At 45.5% G+C, this 20000-nt stretch overlaps 1 protein-coding gene across 1 annotated transcript in view; it reads left to right on the top strand.

The window, feature by feature from the left end:
* The window catches only part of LOC128373239 (inactive ubiquitin carboxyl-terminal hydrolase 54-like), a 33892-nt gene that overhangs the window by 689 nt on the left and 13203 nt on the right, over positions 1 to 20000 (top strand). The window contains 12 exon segments of the mRNA XM_053333532.1: positions 5742 to 5850; positions 6753 to 6871; positions 7140 to 7253; positions 7766 to 7848; positions 8834 to 8936; positions 9026 to 9172; positions 10011 to 10160; positions 12939 to 13107; positions 14815 to 15027; positions 15254 to 15391; positions 16989 to 17721; positions 19450 to 19562. Coding sequence (XP_053189507.1) covers positions 5742 to 5850; positions 6753 to 6871; positions 7140 to 7253; positions 7766 to 7848; positions 8834 to 8936; positions 9026 to 9172; positions 10011 to 10160; positions 12939 to 13107; positions 14815 to 15027; positions 15254 to 15391; positions 16989 to 17721; positions 19450 to 19562 — 2191 coding nt within the window.

The following is a 20000-nucleotide window of genomic DNA, read 5'->3' as shown; positions in this document are numbered from 1 at the left end:
GCACACTCATCATTACACTCATGACTCATCAACTGACTGTGTGTGTGTGTGTGTGTGTGTGTGTGTGTGTGTGTGTGTGTGTGTGTGTGTGTGTGTGTGTGTCTGCCTCAGCGATTAGAGGTGAGACGGTGTGAAGGATGGACGTCTGACAGCAGTAATTACTGACGGCTGACTCATTAACACGGAAGCTTTTAAAAGCTGCTGAAGTGACCACACACACACACACACACACACACACACATATACACACACACAAAAACATATATACACACACACACACGTCTGCCATAATCCTTCAGATTTCAGTGCTGGTCGTTGTGGTAACACCAGTGGTTACCATGGTAACGGCAGGTGTGGTTTCCCTCATCCTCAACAACAGCTGAGTCAGCAAACTGCTCGTTAGATTTAATCATTAAATGAACTTTTTCATCTGTGAGACGTTAAAATGAAAAGAAAAGATGGAGGGAAGGAAGAAAGAAAGGAAGGAAGGACAGACACATGGAGGGAAGGAAGGACGGACAGATAGAGGGAAGGAAGGAAGGACTGATGGAGGGAAGGAAGGAAGGAGAGATGGAGGGAGGGAAGGACGGAAGGACAGATGGAGGGAAGGAAGAAAGGAAGGTAAGAAGGAAGGAAGGAAGGAAGGAAGGAGAATATATGAGAGGATATGGCAAAAATGTCTAAGTGGTGTAACCATAAAAACTTTGGAAGGGAGGGAGGGAGGGAGGAAGGAAGGAACTAAACCTCGTGTATAAACTCAGAGAAAGTGAGCACAGATCAAAGTCGGTCACATGGTCGCTCAGCCGTGCTCTGATTGGCCCGTGTGTGCTGACAGGTGTGTGAGCTCGTCATAGCGTGAACGTTACCCAGAAGCCCTTGCAGCTGGTCCGTCTCTGCTGCGTAGCGTCAAACAGGAAATGATGAGCAGCCTGAAGGCGACGACAGGAAGCTCACACACTCTGACATGTGATGAAGACTAAAGTGAAGAAGAAGAACATCGAAGTAACGAGCAGCTGAAGCCTTCATCCTGCCGCTCACGCTCACCTTCATCTTCCTCCTCTTCCTCCTCTTCCTCCTCTTCCTCTCTGTCCGAGTCACCCGACAGATATACAACATTCTTTAGTTCTGAGTGTTTTCGGGTCAGATAGAGTTCAGAGGATGTAATGAACCCACAGATGTAAAAAAAACCCATAGTATATATACTATATATACTATATATGGTGTATATATAGTATATATAGTGTATATGGTGTGTGTATACATAGCATTCAGGCTTACTTTTGGTAAAACATGGTGCAAATGTCATTTAAATGATATAAAACCAACAAAAATACTAAATGTAAATCTTTTATTAATATATTGATTATATTGAAGTGGGCGTAACCTCCATGCTGTCTTGCTGCGGACCACAGCTCATCAGGAAACACTATGAGGGAATCTGAGAAAAACACTGATACTTCATAAAGTCTAGTTTCCTCTCAGTAGATATAATAATATAATATAATATATAATATATAATAATAATATTATATAATAATATTATATATAATATAATAATAATAATATGTTAGTAACTCAGACTCAGTAGAAGCTGATCATCAGTAAACATTTTGATCAGCTGACTGACCTGCTGCTTCATCCTGCAGCGACATATTGGACGCAGTGGGGGGGCAGTGTGTGTGTGTGTGTGTGTGTGAGTGTGTGTGTGAGTGTGTGTGTGTGTGTAGGGGGGGGGCAGTGTGTGTGTGTGTGTGTCGGGGGGGGGGTGTTGGGCAGGAAGGAGAAAACAAACACACCCAAAGTGCTGACTGGACAGAGTCGTCTCCGTCGTCACAAACCATGAAGACAAACTTTATATTATTCATCTTTATATGTAAATGTGTTTATGAGTCTGTATTCTTCATCATCATCATCATCATCATCATCATCATCATCATCATTATTAATTAATTAGTTATTCTTTATGTTTTGTCTCAGATTCAGTACTATTTGTAATTACAACAAAACACGTTCACTTTTATTTACACTTAAAACATTTCACTGTGTTTCAGCTTCTGTCAAACTAACGCAGCTGCAGCGGCTTCCTGTCTGAGCTTTCAAAATAAAACCTTTGTTATTGTGCACTTCTTAGTATTAATTAAAATAAATAAATAAATTAACTTAGTACTGTTCCTCCTTTCCCTCCTTCCTTCCTTCCTTCTGTCGTTCTTTCCTCCCTTCCTTCCTTCCTTCCTTCCACCTTTCCTCCCTCCCTCCTTTCCCTTCCTTCCTTCCTTTCTTCCTTGCTTCCTTCCTTCCTTCATACTTTCTTCTCTCCCTCCCTCCTTCCTTCCTTCCACCATTCCTCCATCCCTCCCTCCTTTCCCTTCCTTCCTTCCTTCCTTCCTTCCTTCATACTTTCCTCTCTCCCTCCCTCCTTACTCCTTTCTTTCCTTCCTTCCTTCCTCCCTTCCTTCCTTCCTTCCTTGACCTGAGGACAACAGGAGGGTTAACAGTTTGATAGAAATAAGTCTCACTGCTTCTTTCCCATGTGAGCATCGACAGGTTCGAGCTGCAGACAGCTGATCATTTTATTTATAGAAACGTCACAAACATCCAGAGATGAGACTTCAGACGAGTGAAAAACAGAAGCAGTGAGTCTGAAGTGATGAAACATTCCTGAGCGTCTGGATTCCTGCCTCCCGGAGTCTCAGGAAGAGTTACGTAAAGGTCTCCGTGTTTTTTACCTGGACCCTGAACGCCTCACGTGCGTGATGCTGCTGCTGCGTGTTTCGGGGTCATGTGACCTGCTGCCATGAACATGTGGAGCGATGCTGTGATGTGAAGCTGCTGATGGTTTCTGATCCGGTTATGAAACGTCCTGCTGCCGTCACAGTCGCTTAAATCCACACGGTGCGTTCAGGCTCGCTGCTCAGTGTGGGGCAGCGGAGCGTCAGCAGCTTAATAAGACAAAGAGAAGAAGAAGAAACAGACTGAATTTAAATCAATGCTGCAAAAGATGAGAAGATAAAAAATAAATAAATAAAAATAATTGACAAATGAGAGTAAAGTAAAATAAAAGTTTAATGAGAGCTAAGGGACTAAAACTAGGTTAAAAAAAGAGATTAAAAGACAAAAGAAACAGGCGGAAAGAGGAAATAAAATAAGATAAAAATGTAAAGAAAGGCGTGCAGGTGGTCGAGTGGTTAGAGCGCATGCCGTATACGCAGCCGACCGCGGTTCGAATCCCGATCGGAGGTCCTTTGCTGCATGTCACCCCCCCCCCCCTCACTCCCATGTTTCCTGTCAGTCTACTGATGAATAAAGGCGTCTATGCCAACAAAATCTTTAAAAAAAAAAAAAAAAAATGTAAAGAAAGTCAAATAAACATGAAAAGAGCCAACTGCACTGGCTTCCTGTTAACTTCTGCATCACTTTTAAACTTCTTCTCCTCACCTATACATCTCTTCATGCCGTTGCACCCCAGTACCTGTTATTCGGAAACTGTGTAGATAGACAGCAAAGATGAATCAAATCAGAAGTTCTGTCTTAATACATGTTTTAATACGAGCTCGGTTCAAGTCTGCATGCCTGAGACACTGACAAAGATTCACTCCAGACCACAGGAGTCTTATACAGTCACAGAGTGGGTCAAATATCTTCAGTAGACAGTTTGAGCAGAGTGTGATATCCTTTGTGAGGCACCTCAAGTTATTCTGGACTATACCAATCATTCTTTGACATGTTTCTTCAGACTTTATGTTGCCCTGCTGAGTGAGGTATGTTAAGATAAAATACATAATAACAATACCTAACGGACCTTCTCCATGTTTACCACCCTTCACGGGACCTGCACTCCGCCGACTTGAGCCTCCTGTCCCCCCCAACCCCTCCCACCTCACACGACTTGGGCCTCCTGTCCCCCCCCAACCCCTCCCACCCCACACGACTTGGGCCTCCTGTCCCCTCCATCCCACACGACTTGGGCCTCCTGTCCCCCCCCCAACCCCTCCCATCCCACACGACTTGGGCCTCCTGTCCCCCCCCAACCCCTCCCATCCACACACGACTTGGGCCTCCTGTCCCCCCCCCAACCCCTCCCACCCCACACGACTTGAGCCTCCTGCCCCCCCCCCAACCCCTCCCATCCCACACAACTTGGGCCTCCTGCCCCCCCCCCCCCAACCCCTCCCATCCCACACGACTTGGGCCTCTTGTCCGCCCCCAACCCCTCCCATCCCACACGACTTGGGCCTCCTGTCCCCCCCCCCAACCCCTCCCATCCCACACGACTTGGGCCTCCTGCCCCCCCCCCCAACCCCTCCCATCCCACACGACTTGGGCCTCCTGTCCCCCCCCAACCCCTCCCACCCCACACGACTTTGGCCTCCTGTCCCCCCCCAACCCCTCCCATCCCACACGACTTGGGCCTCCTGTCCCCCCCCAACCCCTCCCACCCCACATGACTTGGGCCTCCTGTCCCCCCCCCCAACCCCTCCCATCCCACACGACTTGGGCCTCCTGCCCCCCCCCCCAACCCCTCCCATCCCACACGACTTGGGCCTCTTGTCCCCCCTCAACCCCTCCCATCCCACACGACTTGGGCCTCCTGTCCCCCCCCAACCCCCCCCATCCCACACGACTTGGGCCTCCTGCCCCCCCCCCCAACCCCTCCCATCCCACACGACTTGGGCCTCCTGCCCCCCCCCAACCCCTCCCACCCCACACGACTTGGGCCTCCTGCCCCCCCCAACCCCTCCCACCCCACACGACTTGGGCCTCCTGTCCCCCCCCAACCCCTCCCACCACACACGACTTGGGCCTCCTGTTCCACCCCAACCCCTCCCACCCCCCACCCCCCACCCCCCCGCACCAGAAGGCAAACCATTGGGAGCAGGGCCTTCAGTGTGGACCTTGCTCCCTCCTAACATTTGTCTAGCACCAACTCTGAACTCTGGAAATCTCTCCTGGTCCTGCAGGCTTTTGCTAAATGTGTGTTTGTTGTTCTTGTGGAGCGACCCGGGGTTTCATGAAAGGCGCTCTACAAAATAAAATTATTATTATTATTATGTTTTAATGTTTCTGTTTTATGTAAAGCACATTGAGTTGCCGTTGTGTATGAAATGCGCTGTATAAATAAAACTGCCTTGTTCTTCATCACTCTTCATCGCTCGTCTTCATCGCTCTTCATCACTCGTCTTCTTCACTCGTCTTCATCACTCTTCATCACTCGTCTTCGCTCGTCTTCGTCTCCACCTGACAGCGTCCTCAGGTCACTAAACACAGTCCTGCTCTCTGATTGGCTGAGGGCTCTGCTGATGTCAGAGTCTCTGATGTTTAAGGAGCGACTCGGTTCTCTGCGTTCATCTCCGGACCTCCAGCAGAGAAACAGCTCATTACTTTACTTCTGTTGGACTCAATTTTCCCAGACTGAAATTTTCCGAACTGAATTTTTGCAGACAGTTAAATGAAGTTTAAGGAACATTTGTATTTCCTGCTCGTAGTAAAAAGGTGATTTACTGTTGGACATCAGAGATGGATCCTTCATGTTCAACTTGTTTAGACTAACTCTCTCTGTCTCTGTCTCTCTCTCTCTCTCTCTCTCTCTCTCTCTCTCTCTCTCTCTCTCTCTCTCCCTCTCTCCCTCTCTCTCTCTCTCTCTATGTCTCTCTCTCTCTCTCTCTCTCTCTGTCTCTCTCTCTCCTCTCTCTCTCTCTCTCTCTCTCTCTCTCTCTCTCTCTCTCTCTCTCTCCCTCTTTCAGGTTTTGTGGCATCTCGATATTTTCCGTCGTAGTTTCCGTCAGCTGACTACTCATAAGTGTATGGAGGACTCCTGCATCTTCTGCGCTCTGAAGGTGAGTCTGTGTGTGTGTGTGTGTGTGTGTGTGTGTGTGTGTGTGTGTGTGTGATCGCTCTGTCTGTGTGTGTGTGTGTGTGTGTGTGATCGCTCTGTCTGTGTGTGTGTGTGTGTGTGTGTGTGTGTGTGTGTGACTGCTCTTGGATCTTAGAGCTGCTCGATTACTACTTTAGAAACATGCTGCATTTAATTGTCCATTCGAGCTGAGCTGGTTACCATGACGACAGTTCACACATCACTTCCTGGTTTATAATAATCAGTCGGTAAACTCAGCATCGTCTGACGCAGGCTGCAAACTCTGCACTTTTATTTACAGTTAAAACATTTAGCCATGTGTTTCATCTCCTGTCAAACTAACAGAGTTGCAGCCACTTCCTGTCTAAGCTTTTCAAAATAAAACCTTTGTTATTGTGCTCTTCTTCTTATTTTTATTAACAAACAAAGTTGGGGCTGTAAATTACGGGAGAAAAGACCAAACAGGAGAGTGGAGGGAGATGAGTCTAAAATACGGGAGCTACAGTGATGCATGCTGGGAAATACGCATGCTCGGCTTTATGCAGGAAAATGACAAAAAATAGTTTCTCCACAATTTTATTAGTTTTGAGATCGTTTGAAAACATTTTCGATTAATTGAGCAGCCTTAGTGTGTGTGTGTGTGTGTGTGTGTGTGTGTGTGTGTGTGTGTGTGTGTGTGTGTGTGTGTGTGTGTGTTAAGGTGCGTGTGTGAGAGAGAGTGTGTGTTAAAGTGTGTGTGTCACCTTTGTGTGTGTGTGTGTCTCTCTCTCTGTGAGTGTGTGTCTGTGTGTGTGTATGTGACCTCTGTGTGTGTGTTAGTGTGTGTGTGACCTCTGTGTGTGTGTGTTAGTGTGTGTGTTAAGGTGTGTGTGTGTTTCCTCCTCAGAGCATCTTCGCTCAGTTCAGTACAGCAGTGAGAAGGTTTTACCGTCAGACGCTCTCCGCAGCGCGCTCGCTAAAACCTTCCAGGACGAGCAGCGATTCCAGCTGGGCATCATGGACGATGCTGCAGAGTGCTTCGTAAGAGACACACACATATACACACACACACACACACATATACACACACACATATACACACTTACACACACACACATATATACACACACACACACACTTACACACACACTCAGACACACACACATATACACACACACACACACACACACACATATATACACACACACACACACTTACACACACACTCAGACACACACACATATACACACAGACACACACACACACACTCAGACTCCTGCTGGTTGAGTTTAATGATTTTTGTCTTTAGGAAAACATCCTGATGAGGATTCACTTCCACATCTCAGACGAGACTAAAGAAGACATCTGCACAGCGAGACACTGCATCCCGCACCAGAAGTTCGCCATGACGCTCTTTGAACAGGTGTGTGTGTGTGTGTGTGTTAAGGTGTGTGTGTGTGTGTGTGTGTTCTAGGCATGGGATAATAACCGTGTTCAAGGTTCACTGCGATTTGAAAAAGCCACGATAACCGAAACCGCCAAATGTTCTGTCATAAGTGCTGGTCCTTCCTTTCCTTCCTTCCTCCCTTCCTCCTCCCTCCCATCCTTCTTTCCCTCCTTCCTTCTTTTCTTCCGTCCTTCCTTTTCTTCCTCCCTCCTTCCTCCCTCCCTCCCTCCCTCCTTCCTTCCTTCCCTCCTCCCTTTTCTCCCTCCCTCCTTCCTCCCGTTTCCCAATTCTTGTTGAACTCTTACTATTATTATACTACTATTACTATGATCTGATTTATACTCGTTTAACGTAAAGATGTTTTGGTTTGTTGATGCATGTTGCAGTGTAGTATTGTATTTTATGTTCTCCTATCATCAGACATGTTGCAGGAGTTTTGTTCCTATATATAATATTTGTGGTGTTAACCGTGTTTCTTTGTGTGTCAGTGTGTTTGCAGCAGCTGTGGAGCTTCATCAGATCCGCTGCCTTTCATTCAGATGGTTCACTACATCTCCACCACCTCGCTGTGGTGAGTGACGCTAGCACGGAGCGATGTTAGCAGAATATCATCCTGATAACGATATCTATAAATATATAATGATATCTAAATATAACGATACCTTTGACGATACCTATAAATATGACAATATCTATAAATATTACGATATCTATCACGTAACGATATCTATCACGTAACGATATCTATTACCATAACGATATCTATAAATATTACGATATCTATCACCATAACGATACCTATCCCCCTAACGATATCTATTACCATAACGATATCTATAAATATTACGATATCTATCCCCATAACAATATCTATCCCGATAACGATACCTATCCCGATAACGGCTGGGCGGTTGTGGGCAGGAGGTGGAGCGGTCGTCCTCCATTTGGAAGATTGGTGGTTCGATTCCCGGCTCCTCCAGTCCACATGTCGATGTGTCCTTGGGCAAGACACTTAACCCCAAATTGCTCCCGTTGCTGTGCCAACGGTGTATGAATGTGTGTGAATGGTTAGACTCCTCTGATGAGCAGGTTGGCACCCTGCATGGTAGCCCCTGCCATCAGTGTATGAATGTGTGTGAAAGGGTGATATGACTTGTCATGTAAAGCGCTTTGAGTGGTCATAAAGACTAGAAAGGCGCTATATAAGTACAGTCCATTTAACGATATCTATCCGGGTAACGATATCTATCTCGATAACGATATCATCCCGATAACGATATCATCCCCATAACGATACCTTTCCTGATAACGATATCTATCTCTATGACGATACCAATCACGATAAAGACGTCTATCCTGATAACGAGGAACCCCGCAAGTAATTATTGACATCATCAACGGGAGGTTCAACATATCAACTTATAAACTGATGATGTGTCCGTGTTGTTCTTCATTCGTTAAAGCAGCTAGTTAAATGCAACATCTCAACTATGATAACTGTGATTACATAAGAGTCACAGAGTCTGACAGTGATGCTTCCTCCTCGTCTTCCTCAGTAACCAGGCGGTGAAGATGTTGGAGACCAGAGAAAAGGCGACTCCCGGCATGTTTGGCGAGCTGCTCCGAAACGCCAGCATGGGAGACCTCCGCAGCTGTCCTGTGAGACTTCTTTAAAATCTGAGTTATCTTCACAAACACAAACACAGTCTCGTAAATTACTGATAATCTAATTTAAAACTGTTCCTCAGAGTCAGTGCGGTCAGCAGCTCCGGATGGCTCGTGTCCTCCTCAACAGTCCAGAGATCATCACCATCGGTCTGGTTTGGGACTCGGACCACTCGGACCTCGCGGAGGACGTCATACATACTCTGGGAACCTGCCTGCGTCTCGGGGATGTAAGATTCACACCGTTAGAAACCACAGAGACACAACATCTGACTTCTGCTGATTGTTCCCCTGCTCCACTAACTTCTTCTTCTTCTTCTTCTTCTTCTTCTTCTTCTTCTTCTTCTTCTTCTTCTGCTTCTTCTTCTTCTTCTTCTTCTTCTTCTGCTTCTTCTTCTTCTTCTTCTTCTTCTTCTTCTTCTTCTTCTTCTTCTTCTTGTTCTTCTTCTGCTTCTTCTTCTTCTTCTGCTTCTTCTTCTTCTTCTTCTCCTTCTTCTGCTTCTTCTTCTTCTTCTTCTCCTTCTTCTGCTTCTTCTTCTTCTTCTTCTTCTTCTTCTTCTTCTTGTCCTTCTTCTTGTCCTTCTTCTTCTTCTCCTTCTTCTTGTCCTTCTTCTTGTCCTTCTTCTTCTTCTCCTTCTTCTTGTCCTTCTTCTTCTCCTTCGTCTTCTTCTCCTTCTTCTTCTTCTTCTTCTCCTCCTCCTCCTCCTCCTCCTTCTTCTTCTCCTTCTTCATCTTCTTCTTGTTCTTCTTCTTCTCCTTCTTGTCCTTCTCCTTCTCCTTTTTCTCCTTCTTCTCCTCCTCCTCCTTCTCCTTTTTCTCCTTCTTCTTCTCCTCCTCCTTCTCCTCCTCCTTCTTCTTCTTCTTTCCTTCTTCTTCTCCTCCTCCTCCTCCTTTTTCTCCTTCTTCTTCTTCTTCTTCTTCTTCTTCTTCTTCTTCTTCTTCTTCTTCTTCTTCTTCTTCTTCTCCTCCTCCTTTTTCTCCTTCTTCTTCTTCTTCTCCTCCTCCTCCTCCTCCTCCTCCTCCTCCTCCTCCTCCTCCTTCTTCTTCTTCTTCTCCTCCTCCCTGCAGTTGTTTTACCGGGTGACGGAGGAGAAGGCCCGTCAGTCGGAGCTCTACCTGGTCGGCATGGTGTGTTACTACGGGAAACATTACTCCACCTTCTTCTTCCAGACGAAGATCAGACGATGGATGTACTTTGACGACGCACACGTGAAGGAGGTAACAACCAAATCAGTTGTGTTAATGTTATGTTGGGTTAGCTGCGGCTCAGGAGGTGGAGCGGGTGGAGTGGGTCGTCCACTAAAAAGAAGATCGGCGGTTCGATTCCTGGCTCTTCCAGTCATGTCAATGTGTCCTTGGGAAAGATACTGATCCTCAAATTGCTCAGGTGGTTAAAATACTAGAAGTTCTGTATAAGTACTAAGGTCTATTTACCGTAACTTTTGTTTTTATACTCTGTGGACTACTACTACAGTGGACGGGTTGAATGGGACGATATTAGCGGTGGGAATCATCAGAGGTTCCAAGATACGATATTCTTGTTATTTTAAATGTATTGCGATATGCTGCAATATATTATAATTCATTACCTTTTTCACAACTGTAAATTATGTCCCCAAAAACTTCCTCTGCTGATTTCACCAGAAAACAAACTAGAGAAAGCAACTGATTTTATTATTCTAGTACAAAAAACTTTAATTTTCTTTTTCAATTTATATAATAAATGATCGATACTATATCACCACACAGAATATCGTGATAGTATGCTGTAGGCACGGGCCGGTATGAGATTCTGACGGTATGATAACCTTAGGTAAAAATGTCTATAGGTTTGGGGGGGGCTCGCCTCCGTGAGCCGTCATACAGCCTGCAGAGCTACCTGCTTGTAAACAGCAACCGGAGTACGGGAGGGGTTGTACTTCACGCTGCAGCTGCACACGACCAGGACCTCCACTCTCTCTCTGACCAGACGTCACATTAAAAAACCCTGCTCGTACCCACAGACTGTATCATACTACACTAACACACACAACACACACACACACACACACACACACACCGTAGACTGTATCATACCACAGGAACGGTGGTACTTTTTCATACCGTGGTAAACCTTGGAACCGGTAACCGGCCCATGCCTACTATGCTGTATCCATTGTTCACCACTCCTAGACGATAAAGCCAGTTTGAAGTCCAGAGTTGCATCTTATGGTCAACGCCATCTTTTCCATTTGGAGTCAGGAGCTTCCAGATAAGGAGGGCAGGATGTTACCCTTTACGCCCTGTTACCTTGAACCCAAACCCCCCAAACCCCCCAAACCCCCAAACCTCCACAGACAATAGACATTAAACTAACTGACCTCACTGGGAGCGTTTCAGAAGCACAGAGCAGCTAATCTGAGCAACCAGTTCAGTAATTACAGCAAGCCAATCAAATCTGAGCCTTTAAACTACCGTAATTACTGTAGTAGCAGCACACAAGTAAACTCAAATTTAGATGATTCGGTGATTTTCCTTCATGTTTGTGCTTCTATTGTGGGTCAGTAGGCTGCGTAGGTTCTCTTTATTTGACTGGTTTTCTTTTTTATAACCAGGAAGTTGCATTGAGATTAAAACCTCTTGGCTAAAAGTGCAAAATACAAATCAGAACAACAGGCAGACATTATTTTTATAGAGAGAAGTTGAAGCTTTTTGAATGAGAGTCAGTCAGAAGCACTTAAAGGTACCTCAGCCTCAAGACATGGAGGCTTCTGATTGGCTGAAAAGAGTTAAAACCCTTCAGCTAAAGCTACATAAATAAAGTTATGTATAAAAGAAGACAACCAGGCAGATTAATGAGACAAAACACCAAATATTTAATGTGCTTTGGATTATTTTTGTGCTTTCGTCATCATCCCTGCAGATAGTTATAGCCTGCTCTGTGATTGAGGTGCATTGTGGGTAATGTAGGCGGCAGCTTTTTGGATGAACCCGTGGAATAAAAAAAAAAGTGTTGTTTGTGTCTGTTGAGGTGGAGTCGAGGAAAAGGAGGAAATGAGCTCATGTTTGTAGTCGAGATCTGTTTCTCTTCCTGTCCATCCTTCACACCTCTGTCATCCCTCCTTCCTCTTTCCTCTTGTTGCTCTATCTCTCTTCTCTTCTAACCCTTTCCTGCCTCACCCTCTTTTTCCTCTGCTACTTTATTCACTTTTTCCGTCTCTCTATTTTTTTCCCCTCTCTTATCTGTCACAGTTATATTTTAATAAAGCTGCTGGAATGAGAGATTTCATTCCCTCCCTCCCTCACCCCCCCCTCTTCTCTCTCTCTCTCTATCTCTCTCCCTCTCTCTCCCTCTCTCTCTCTCTCTCCCTCTGTCTATGCTGGTTGTGAAAACAAGGATATCCCTCTATTGTTTATCAGTCCAGCTGGACAGAACTGAGGGTGTGGTCAGAACACACACACACACACACACACACACACACACACACACACACACACACACACACACACACACACACACACACACACACATCCCACCACAGCACAGTCGACACTTTTGCTCACTCTGCAGACTTTCATTCTATCTCTTTCTTTCTGTCTGACACACAGTTTTTCACACACACACACACACACACACATACACACACACAAACACACACACACATACACACACACACGCATTGCGGTTGGCTGTTTTGGATTTTTTTTGGGGGGGGACGTCCCACCGTTAGATGTGAGCAGAGCTGGAGGTGGAGATGGACGCTCAGAAAATGGAGGCAGGGTCGGAGTGTTTCTGTTTCACATGAGGACAAACTGACAGACTGAGAAACAGGAAGAGACGAATATTTCTGCCTCCGTCACCGTTTCACCTGCCGAGCGGCGTTTTCGAGGTGAACAGGAAGTCCTCCAGCGGCTGGTGGAAAGTTTAGATTCCTAACCAGATGGCAGCACCAAATCTGAATGTTTTTGAGTCATCTTCTTTTCCTGTTTTCTCTCCTCTCTCTCTTTCTCCTGCAGATCGGCCCCAAGTGGAAGGACGTGGTTTCCCGCTGCATTAAAGGTCACTACCAGCCTCTGCTGCTGCTGTACGCCGACCCCCGGGGCACGCCGGTGTCAGCACAGGACCTGCCCCCCCGACTCGACCTCCACCACCTCAACAAGGCCGGCTACGACAGCGAAGACTCGGGTAACTACAACACAGCTAGGAGTCGTAGTAGTAGCACAGCAGCAAACGTTCAGGTAACTAAACCAGACCGGGCGGTGCTTGTAGACTGACAGGAAAAAACAGGCTGCTGTAGTTTCTAGAGCTAGTTTGTAGTTCTTTAAAGCAGCCTGTGATATATAATGTGTGTGTGTGTGGGGGTCAGGGTTATTATAGTTCATAAAAACTAAAACTAGCAGTGAAAAAATAATTTGGTTACTAACATTTTTTTCTGAAATAGATTTTTGTAAAAAACTAAAATTGAATAAAAACTAAAATGAACAAAGTAAGACTAACTAAAATTAAAGCTGCAAGCAGCGATGACACGACGCATCATTAAAATCATAAGATGACAGAGTGAATATGAAGTTGGTTGGATTAAATCTGATTCATTAAAGTACATGGCAATGGCAATAAACAGCGCCTACATTGAAAATTTAAATCAAAATGGCCGACTTCCTGTTGGAGTGAGGATATGGTTCCAAGAGACTTTTTTGTGCGTCTTTACAGGATACACATGTGTACAAAATTTTGTTAATCTACGTCAATCTGGAGGGAGGGGCTACATTTTCTAACGGGTGCAGTGGCGGTATTTGGCCAGCACTTTCTGTTTTATTGCAAAACATCGAAAAATTTCCCGCATCGCCACGGCAACCAGGTATAACAGAGGAAAAACATTTTGATAACTTCTCATCTCCAATGGTTTAGGATGATCCTGAGTCGGTCGGCTTAAATCTGTATGAGTTCGTCAAAGTACGATGCGTGGAAATTGCGAAAATGGCGGGAAAAAAAGAAAAGAAAATTCAAATAAAAATGGCCGACTTCCTGTTTGAGTTAGGGTTTGGGTCCAAGAGACTTTTGTGTGCGTCATTACAGGATATATATGTGTACCAATTTTCGTTCGTCTACGTCAATCTACTGCAACGACAGAAATACTAAAACTACTCCTTCAAAATAAAAGTACTTCATCACTTATTAAACTAAAAACTATAATAACCCTGATGTGTGTGTGTGTGAGTGTATATGAGCACATGTACATCCAGACTCACCTCCTCCTCCCACTCCTCCCTTCTCCTTTCTTCTACCTCTCCTTCTCTCTTTTACTCCTCCCTCCTCCTCTTCCCTCTCTCCTCCTCCTCCTCCTCCCTACTGCTTCTCCTTTCTACTCCTCCCTCCCTTCTATTACTCTTTTCCTTACCCTCCTCCCACTCCTCCCTTCTCCTTTCTTCTACTCCTCCTTCTCCCTTCTACTCCTCCCTCCTCCTCTTCCCTCTCTCCTCCTCCTCCTCCTCCCTACTGCTTCTCCTTTCTACTCCTCCCTCCCTTCTATTACTCCCTTTCCTACCCTCCTCCCACTTTTCCCTCCTACTCCTCCCTCCTCCCTTCTACTCCTTCTTCTACCTCTCCCTCTCCCTTTTACTCCCCCTCTTCCCTCTTCCCTCTCTCCTCCTCCTCCTCCTCCCTACTGCTTCTCCTTTCTACTCCTCCCTCCCTTCTATTACTCCCTTCCCTACCCTCCTCCCACTCCCCCCTTATCCCCCCTCCTTTCTCCCTCCCTCATCCTCATCCTTCTACTCCTCCCTCCTCCTCCTCTCCTCCTCCTCCCCTCCTCCTCCTCCTTCCTCCCCCCCTACTCCTCCTCTCCTCCTCCCCCCCCCCCCCCCCCCCACTCCTCCTCTCCTCCTCCTCCAGGCCGCGAGCCGTCCATCTCCAGCGACACTCGCACTGATTCGTCGACGGAGAGCTACTCGTACCGACAGCCCTCCCACTCCCACCATGAGTCCCTGGCCAGTCACTACTCCTCCGACTCCCAGGGAACCGTCATCTGCATCGACCCCCCCGACCGACCGCTGCACGCCTCGCTCTGCAGCCTGGATACCGTAGGTGGGTCAACAGCCAATCACAGGGCTCGATTCATGTCGTTAACCAATCACAGCTGTCATATCACACCTGTTTCATTTTCATTCGCTCTCTCCTTGAGTTTAAAAGCAGTCAATCACAATCTACCGCTCTTCTTCTTCTTCTTCTTCTTCTTCTGTCCTATTTGTCGTTGTGTTGCATGGCAACCGCAACGCAACGCGCCGTGCCGTTAAAAAAAAAACACCCGTCGGTTGCCGTGGTTTCCGTCGCTAAGGCCACGTGACGGACGCGGAGCAGCACCAGTCTCTGAGGAGGGGAGGCGGGGCCAGAGATAAGAGGCGGAGCTCTAGTCGCCCCCGACGATCTAAACCCGACAACGAAGCCTCGTCGGCCGGTTACCACAGCGAGGGTAGGCGGGGGGTCGGGGGGGGGGGCGGGGGGAGGGGGGGGGGGCAATCAGGGGGCCAATCACAGCCTGGCATTACAGCCAATATTATCTTTACTAATATATTAAGAAACGTTTTTTAGGAAGAAGTGAAAAAAAAAAAGAGACGAAAATATTTACTGAGTTGACTTTACTTTACTCCTTCAAAATAAAAGCACAAATATATTTTATATATATATAAAAATGCAGTTTATTAAACTCAAGTCAGACTTTTATAAATGTGATGTGGGTTAGGGTCTAATTTAAAATAAAGATGAAAACTCAAAGTGTGTATTTGTGTAAAGGTTCTCCGTCTGGTTTGATTTTATTTAAATTATAATAATAATAATGTTACTTACCTACTTTTACAGTTTTAATATTGAACCCTTTCTGCTCATACTCTGACTCATAACTCATCTCTACACTCATTCACATTCATTCAGTCACTTTAACACCTTTTATTAATCTGATGGATAAAAAGACTTTATCACTGTTTAATGATCCAGGAGAATATTTTATACAATATAATGAATAATACAACATGTTTAAATGCACATTTTTAAGGTTAAATTTGCACATTTGCATATATATAGTTATATATTTATATATTACAGCTTTCAGATCAGAGCTGGGCGATTATGGCAAAAATCAAAATCACCATTAATTGAACTTTTAACAGACTCTTCCTTCTTTCCTTTCCAAATTCCTTCCTAGATATGCAACCTTCGTTGTCATGGCAACAGTGAACACCACCATTAATTGACATGAGCAAGACTAAGTCGATTAGAGTTTCTAAATGTCGGTTTCGATTATTTTTCGATTAATTGCCCAGCTCTATTTCAGATCCATAAAAAGTGAGGTTTAAGAGTCCTCGTCAGATCCTCCATGTTTCTCATTTAGACCTGAAATATAATCTGAACACATTTTATCACACGTGTACATCCACTCATTCACAGCTGGTTTATCTTTTATTATGAGCTAATTATTAACAGGTGTAAAATGGATCAGACCATCATATAAAAACATTATTTTAAAGCTCAGAAACTTTTTTACCTTCAAAGTAAAATCTGTTTCTTTGAATCTGGAAAACTCTGGAGTCATTTTTTTTAAAACCTTTCAGAATAAAAGTAAAGTTATAGATCACAAACATTCATTGATTCTTCATCATCTGCTTCACTGCTTTCATTTAATCTCTCTTTCTCCTCCTCCTCCTCCTCTTCCCTTCTCCCTTCTCCTCCTCCTCCTCTTCTCTTCCTCCTCCTCCTCCTCTTGCTCCCTCCTCCTCCTCCTCCTCCTCATCCTCCTCCTTCTTCTCCTCCTCCTCCTCCTCCTGCTCCTCAACGTCTCTCATCGTTTGACTCTTTTTTACCTCTGTGTAAATCTTCCTCCTCCTTCTCTGCCCCTCTCCTCCTCTTCCTCCTCCTCCTCCTCTTGCTCCTCCTCCTCCTGCTCCTGCTCCTCAACGTCTCTCATCGTTTGACTCTTTTATACCTCTATGTAAATCTTCCTCCTCCTCGTCCTTCTCCTCCCCTCTCCTCCTTTCCTCCTCCTCCTCCTCCTCCTCCTCCCTCCCTCCTCACAGGAGAAACGTTAAAGGAGCAGCAGGTTCCTCGTCACCTCCCCAAACCTTCCTCCTCCTCCTCCTCCTCCTTCTCCTCCACCAGCCGCCTGCGTGACTTCAAAGAGACGATGAGCAACATCATCCACAGCCGCTCCCTCTCCTCCTCCTCCTCCTCCTCTTTACCGGCTGCAGTCCTCTCCTCTGAAATCACCTCCTCCTCCTCCTCCTCCTCTAACAACCACCACCACCCAGCCTCCTCCACCTCCACCGCAGCCACCACCACCACCTCCTCCTCCTCCTCCAGTAAACCTCAGGACTGGGAGGCCGAGAGCACCAGCAGCGAGTCTAAATCCAGCTCCTCAGGAGGCGCGGGGGGGAGGTGCCGGCCGGCGTGGAGGCCTCGGAGGGAGGTGCTGAACATCGACAGCATCTTCACGCGGCGCAGGCAGGCGGGTTACAGCCCCCTCGACGCCTCCCTGCCCGACGACGGAGGAGCCTCGGGGGGAGCGGGCGCCTCCTCCCTCTCGGCCCAGCAGGAGGCGCCGCCGGTCAGACCCGGCTCCTCCTGGACTCTCCCCTCGTCCTCATCCTCGGCCGCCCACAGAGCAGGAGGAGGAGTCAGAGCAGGAGTAGCGGACCTGCCTCCTCCTCCTCCTCCTCCTCCCAGGCTGATCCAGAGGATGGAGAGCGGCTACGAGAGCAGCGAGAGGAACAGCAGCAGCCCCGTCAGCCTGGACCTGAACCACAACGACAGGTCAGCTCAGAACACTGATATTGATCGTCACTGATTCGATCACTGATTGATCGGCTGGCAGAGAGGATCAATACCTGCAGTGACATCACAGTTATAAAATGTTTTTGCTCTGATTTATTGACGCTGACCCTGAACGCACCACAGAAACACACCTCGTTATTATCAGGGTCAAACTGATCCTGATATTAAGGAGTAAAATAAATCTGGTATCGATACATCACCCGATGATTTTACACATAAAGAATATAAACTAGGGCTGTCAAACGATTAATTATTTAATTGCGATTAATCGCAGAATTTCCATAGTTAATCACGATTAATGGCGTTTTGAATTGCATGTTTAAAATCCTGTTATTTTCCATTTGAAGGCAGTTTTAAGCCCATAATGTAAAGCATTTCTTACCAGAGTGTCTTAACTGGGAATCAATCACGGCTCTGCTGCGACTCCCACACTCCAAAATGGTCCTTTGGTGGAGCTGAGGCTGGCTTGGCTGCACCTGGGTGTTTAGCGTGGAGGTGCTAACTCAAACTCCACGTACTCCGGTGGTAGTTAAACTCCGTTTGACACAGGTTGCATTTTACTTTTGACTTGTCAACTGAAGCGTCTGGAAGTGTTTTAAAGTTAAACAAGCCGTTCAAAAGTCCAGTAGCTCTCTTACTTTCCATCAGCGCGGTAGGTTTACTGCAGGAGGCCACTTCAAAGCATAGCGCTACAGCTAGAGGAGCGTTATGGATTGCATTAATCTAATCGCGATTAACGTTTCCTGTCTGTCTACTGTTGAATGAAGGCATCTATGCCGAAAAAATCTTTAAAAAAACCCATACTTTTTGTTTGCAATGATATCTTAAAACCATTTGTTACAGAGATATGTAACGATGGGCGCTGAAACAGTAAAACTTCTCTCTGAATTTAATCATTATAAATAATTATAACTAACTTAATAACCAAAACACACATGACAGTTAACGTACGAGAGTCAGTAACAATAAATGTTGGTAAGAGGATGAATTCATAAATCAGTTAAACTAGTTTTAAAAGCAGCATCAGGTTAAAACAGCAGCAGATAAATTCAGACTGAACTCAGCATCTCCGCAGCAAGACATCATGGAGGTTACACCCACTTCAATATAATTAATATATTAATAAAAGATTTACATTTAGTATTTTTGTTGGTTTTATATCATTTAAATGACATTTGCACCATTTTATACCAAAAGTCAGACTGAATGCTCCTGAAAATGTCAAATGGTGTAATCACAAAAGAATGATAGATATTAAATATGTGATCAGCTACAGTGTGTTTAAGTGGACTTATACTAATAATGACTTCATTTAAAACATGTAAATGAAAAGAAAATGTTTGGAGTGTTTCTACATCTATATTTTAAAGTTAATACTGAGAAGTTTTTACAATGATGTAAAATGTGTTAAAAACAGTGTTGTGTTGTAAAAGTGGATTATTTTTAGTTCCCATTTTCATACTGGTTACACCAATTGGACGCAGGGTTACATCATTGACCCATATATTAATGTTGAATTAAGAAGAAGGATCAAATATACTTTAAATGCTGCCCAGATATCAGCACATATCAGACCAACTTTAACCTTTAACTTCTTCCTGTGAGGCTGACGTACAGAACCATGTGACTGTGTTTAATCATCACTAACAGATCTGTGTTGAAGGTTCAACAGTAAAGGTTTTAACTGGAGCTGTTTTCTGTCTGCAGGGAGGGAGCTGCAAAGAAGCCTTCATCCTCCTCCTCCTCCTCATCAGGCCCGTCATGGAGGAACATCCGGTCGAAGAGCAGCGGCGCTCTGCTGCAGGAGAGCAGCTCCACCAGCAGGGGGAGCCTCGGTACGACAGTCACAGTCATAGCAACTCATATCTGAGTTTATACCATCATATCTCCTCTTACTGTTTCCTGTTGAGCTGTGGTACATAGTATATATAGTATATCTGTGTGTCTCTGTGGAGGAAGTATAGTAACTAAAGACTTTCTAGTAAAAACAGTGTAACGTTGAAACATAGAAGATGAAGATTTGACTCATTCAGACTCTGAAGCTTCATATTAGCTTCACATCTACTTTATAATCCATGTTTCCTTCCTTCCTTCCTTCCTTCCTTCCTTCCTTCCTTCCTTCCTTCCTTCCTTCATATTAGCTTCACATCTACTTTATAATCCATGTTTCCTTCCTTCCTTCCTTCCTTCCTTCCTTCCTTCCTTCCTTCCTTCCTTCCTTCATATTAGCTTCACATCTACTTTATAATCCATGTTTC

This window comes from Scomber japonicus, chromosome 14, assembly GCF_027409825.1.
Source record: "Scomber japonicus isolate fScoJap1 chromosome 14, fScoJap1.pri, whole genome shotgun sequence".
Classification (NCBI taxonomy): domain Eukaryota; kingdom Metazoa; phylum Chordata; class Actinopteri; order Scombriformes; family Scombridae; genus Scomber; species Scomber japonicus.
The sequence above is the reverse complement of the archived record's forward strand: the minus strand, read 5'-3'. Positions and strand labels throughout refer to the sequence as shown.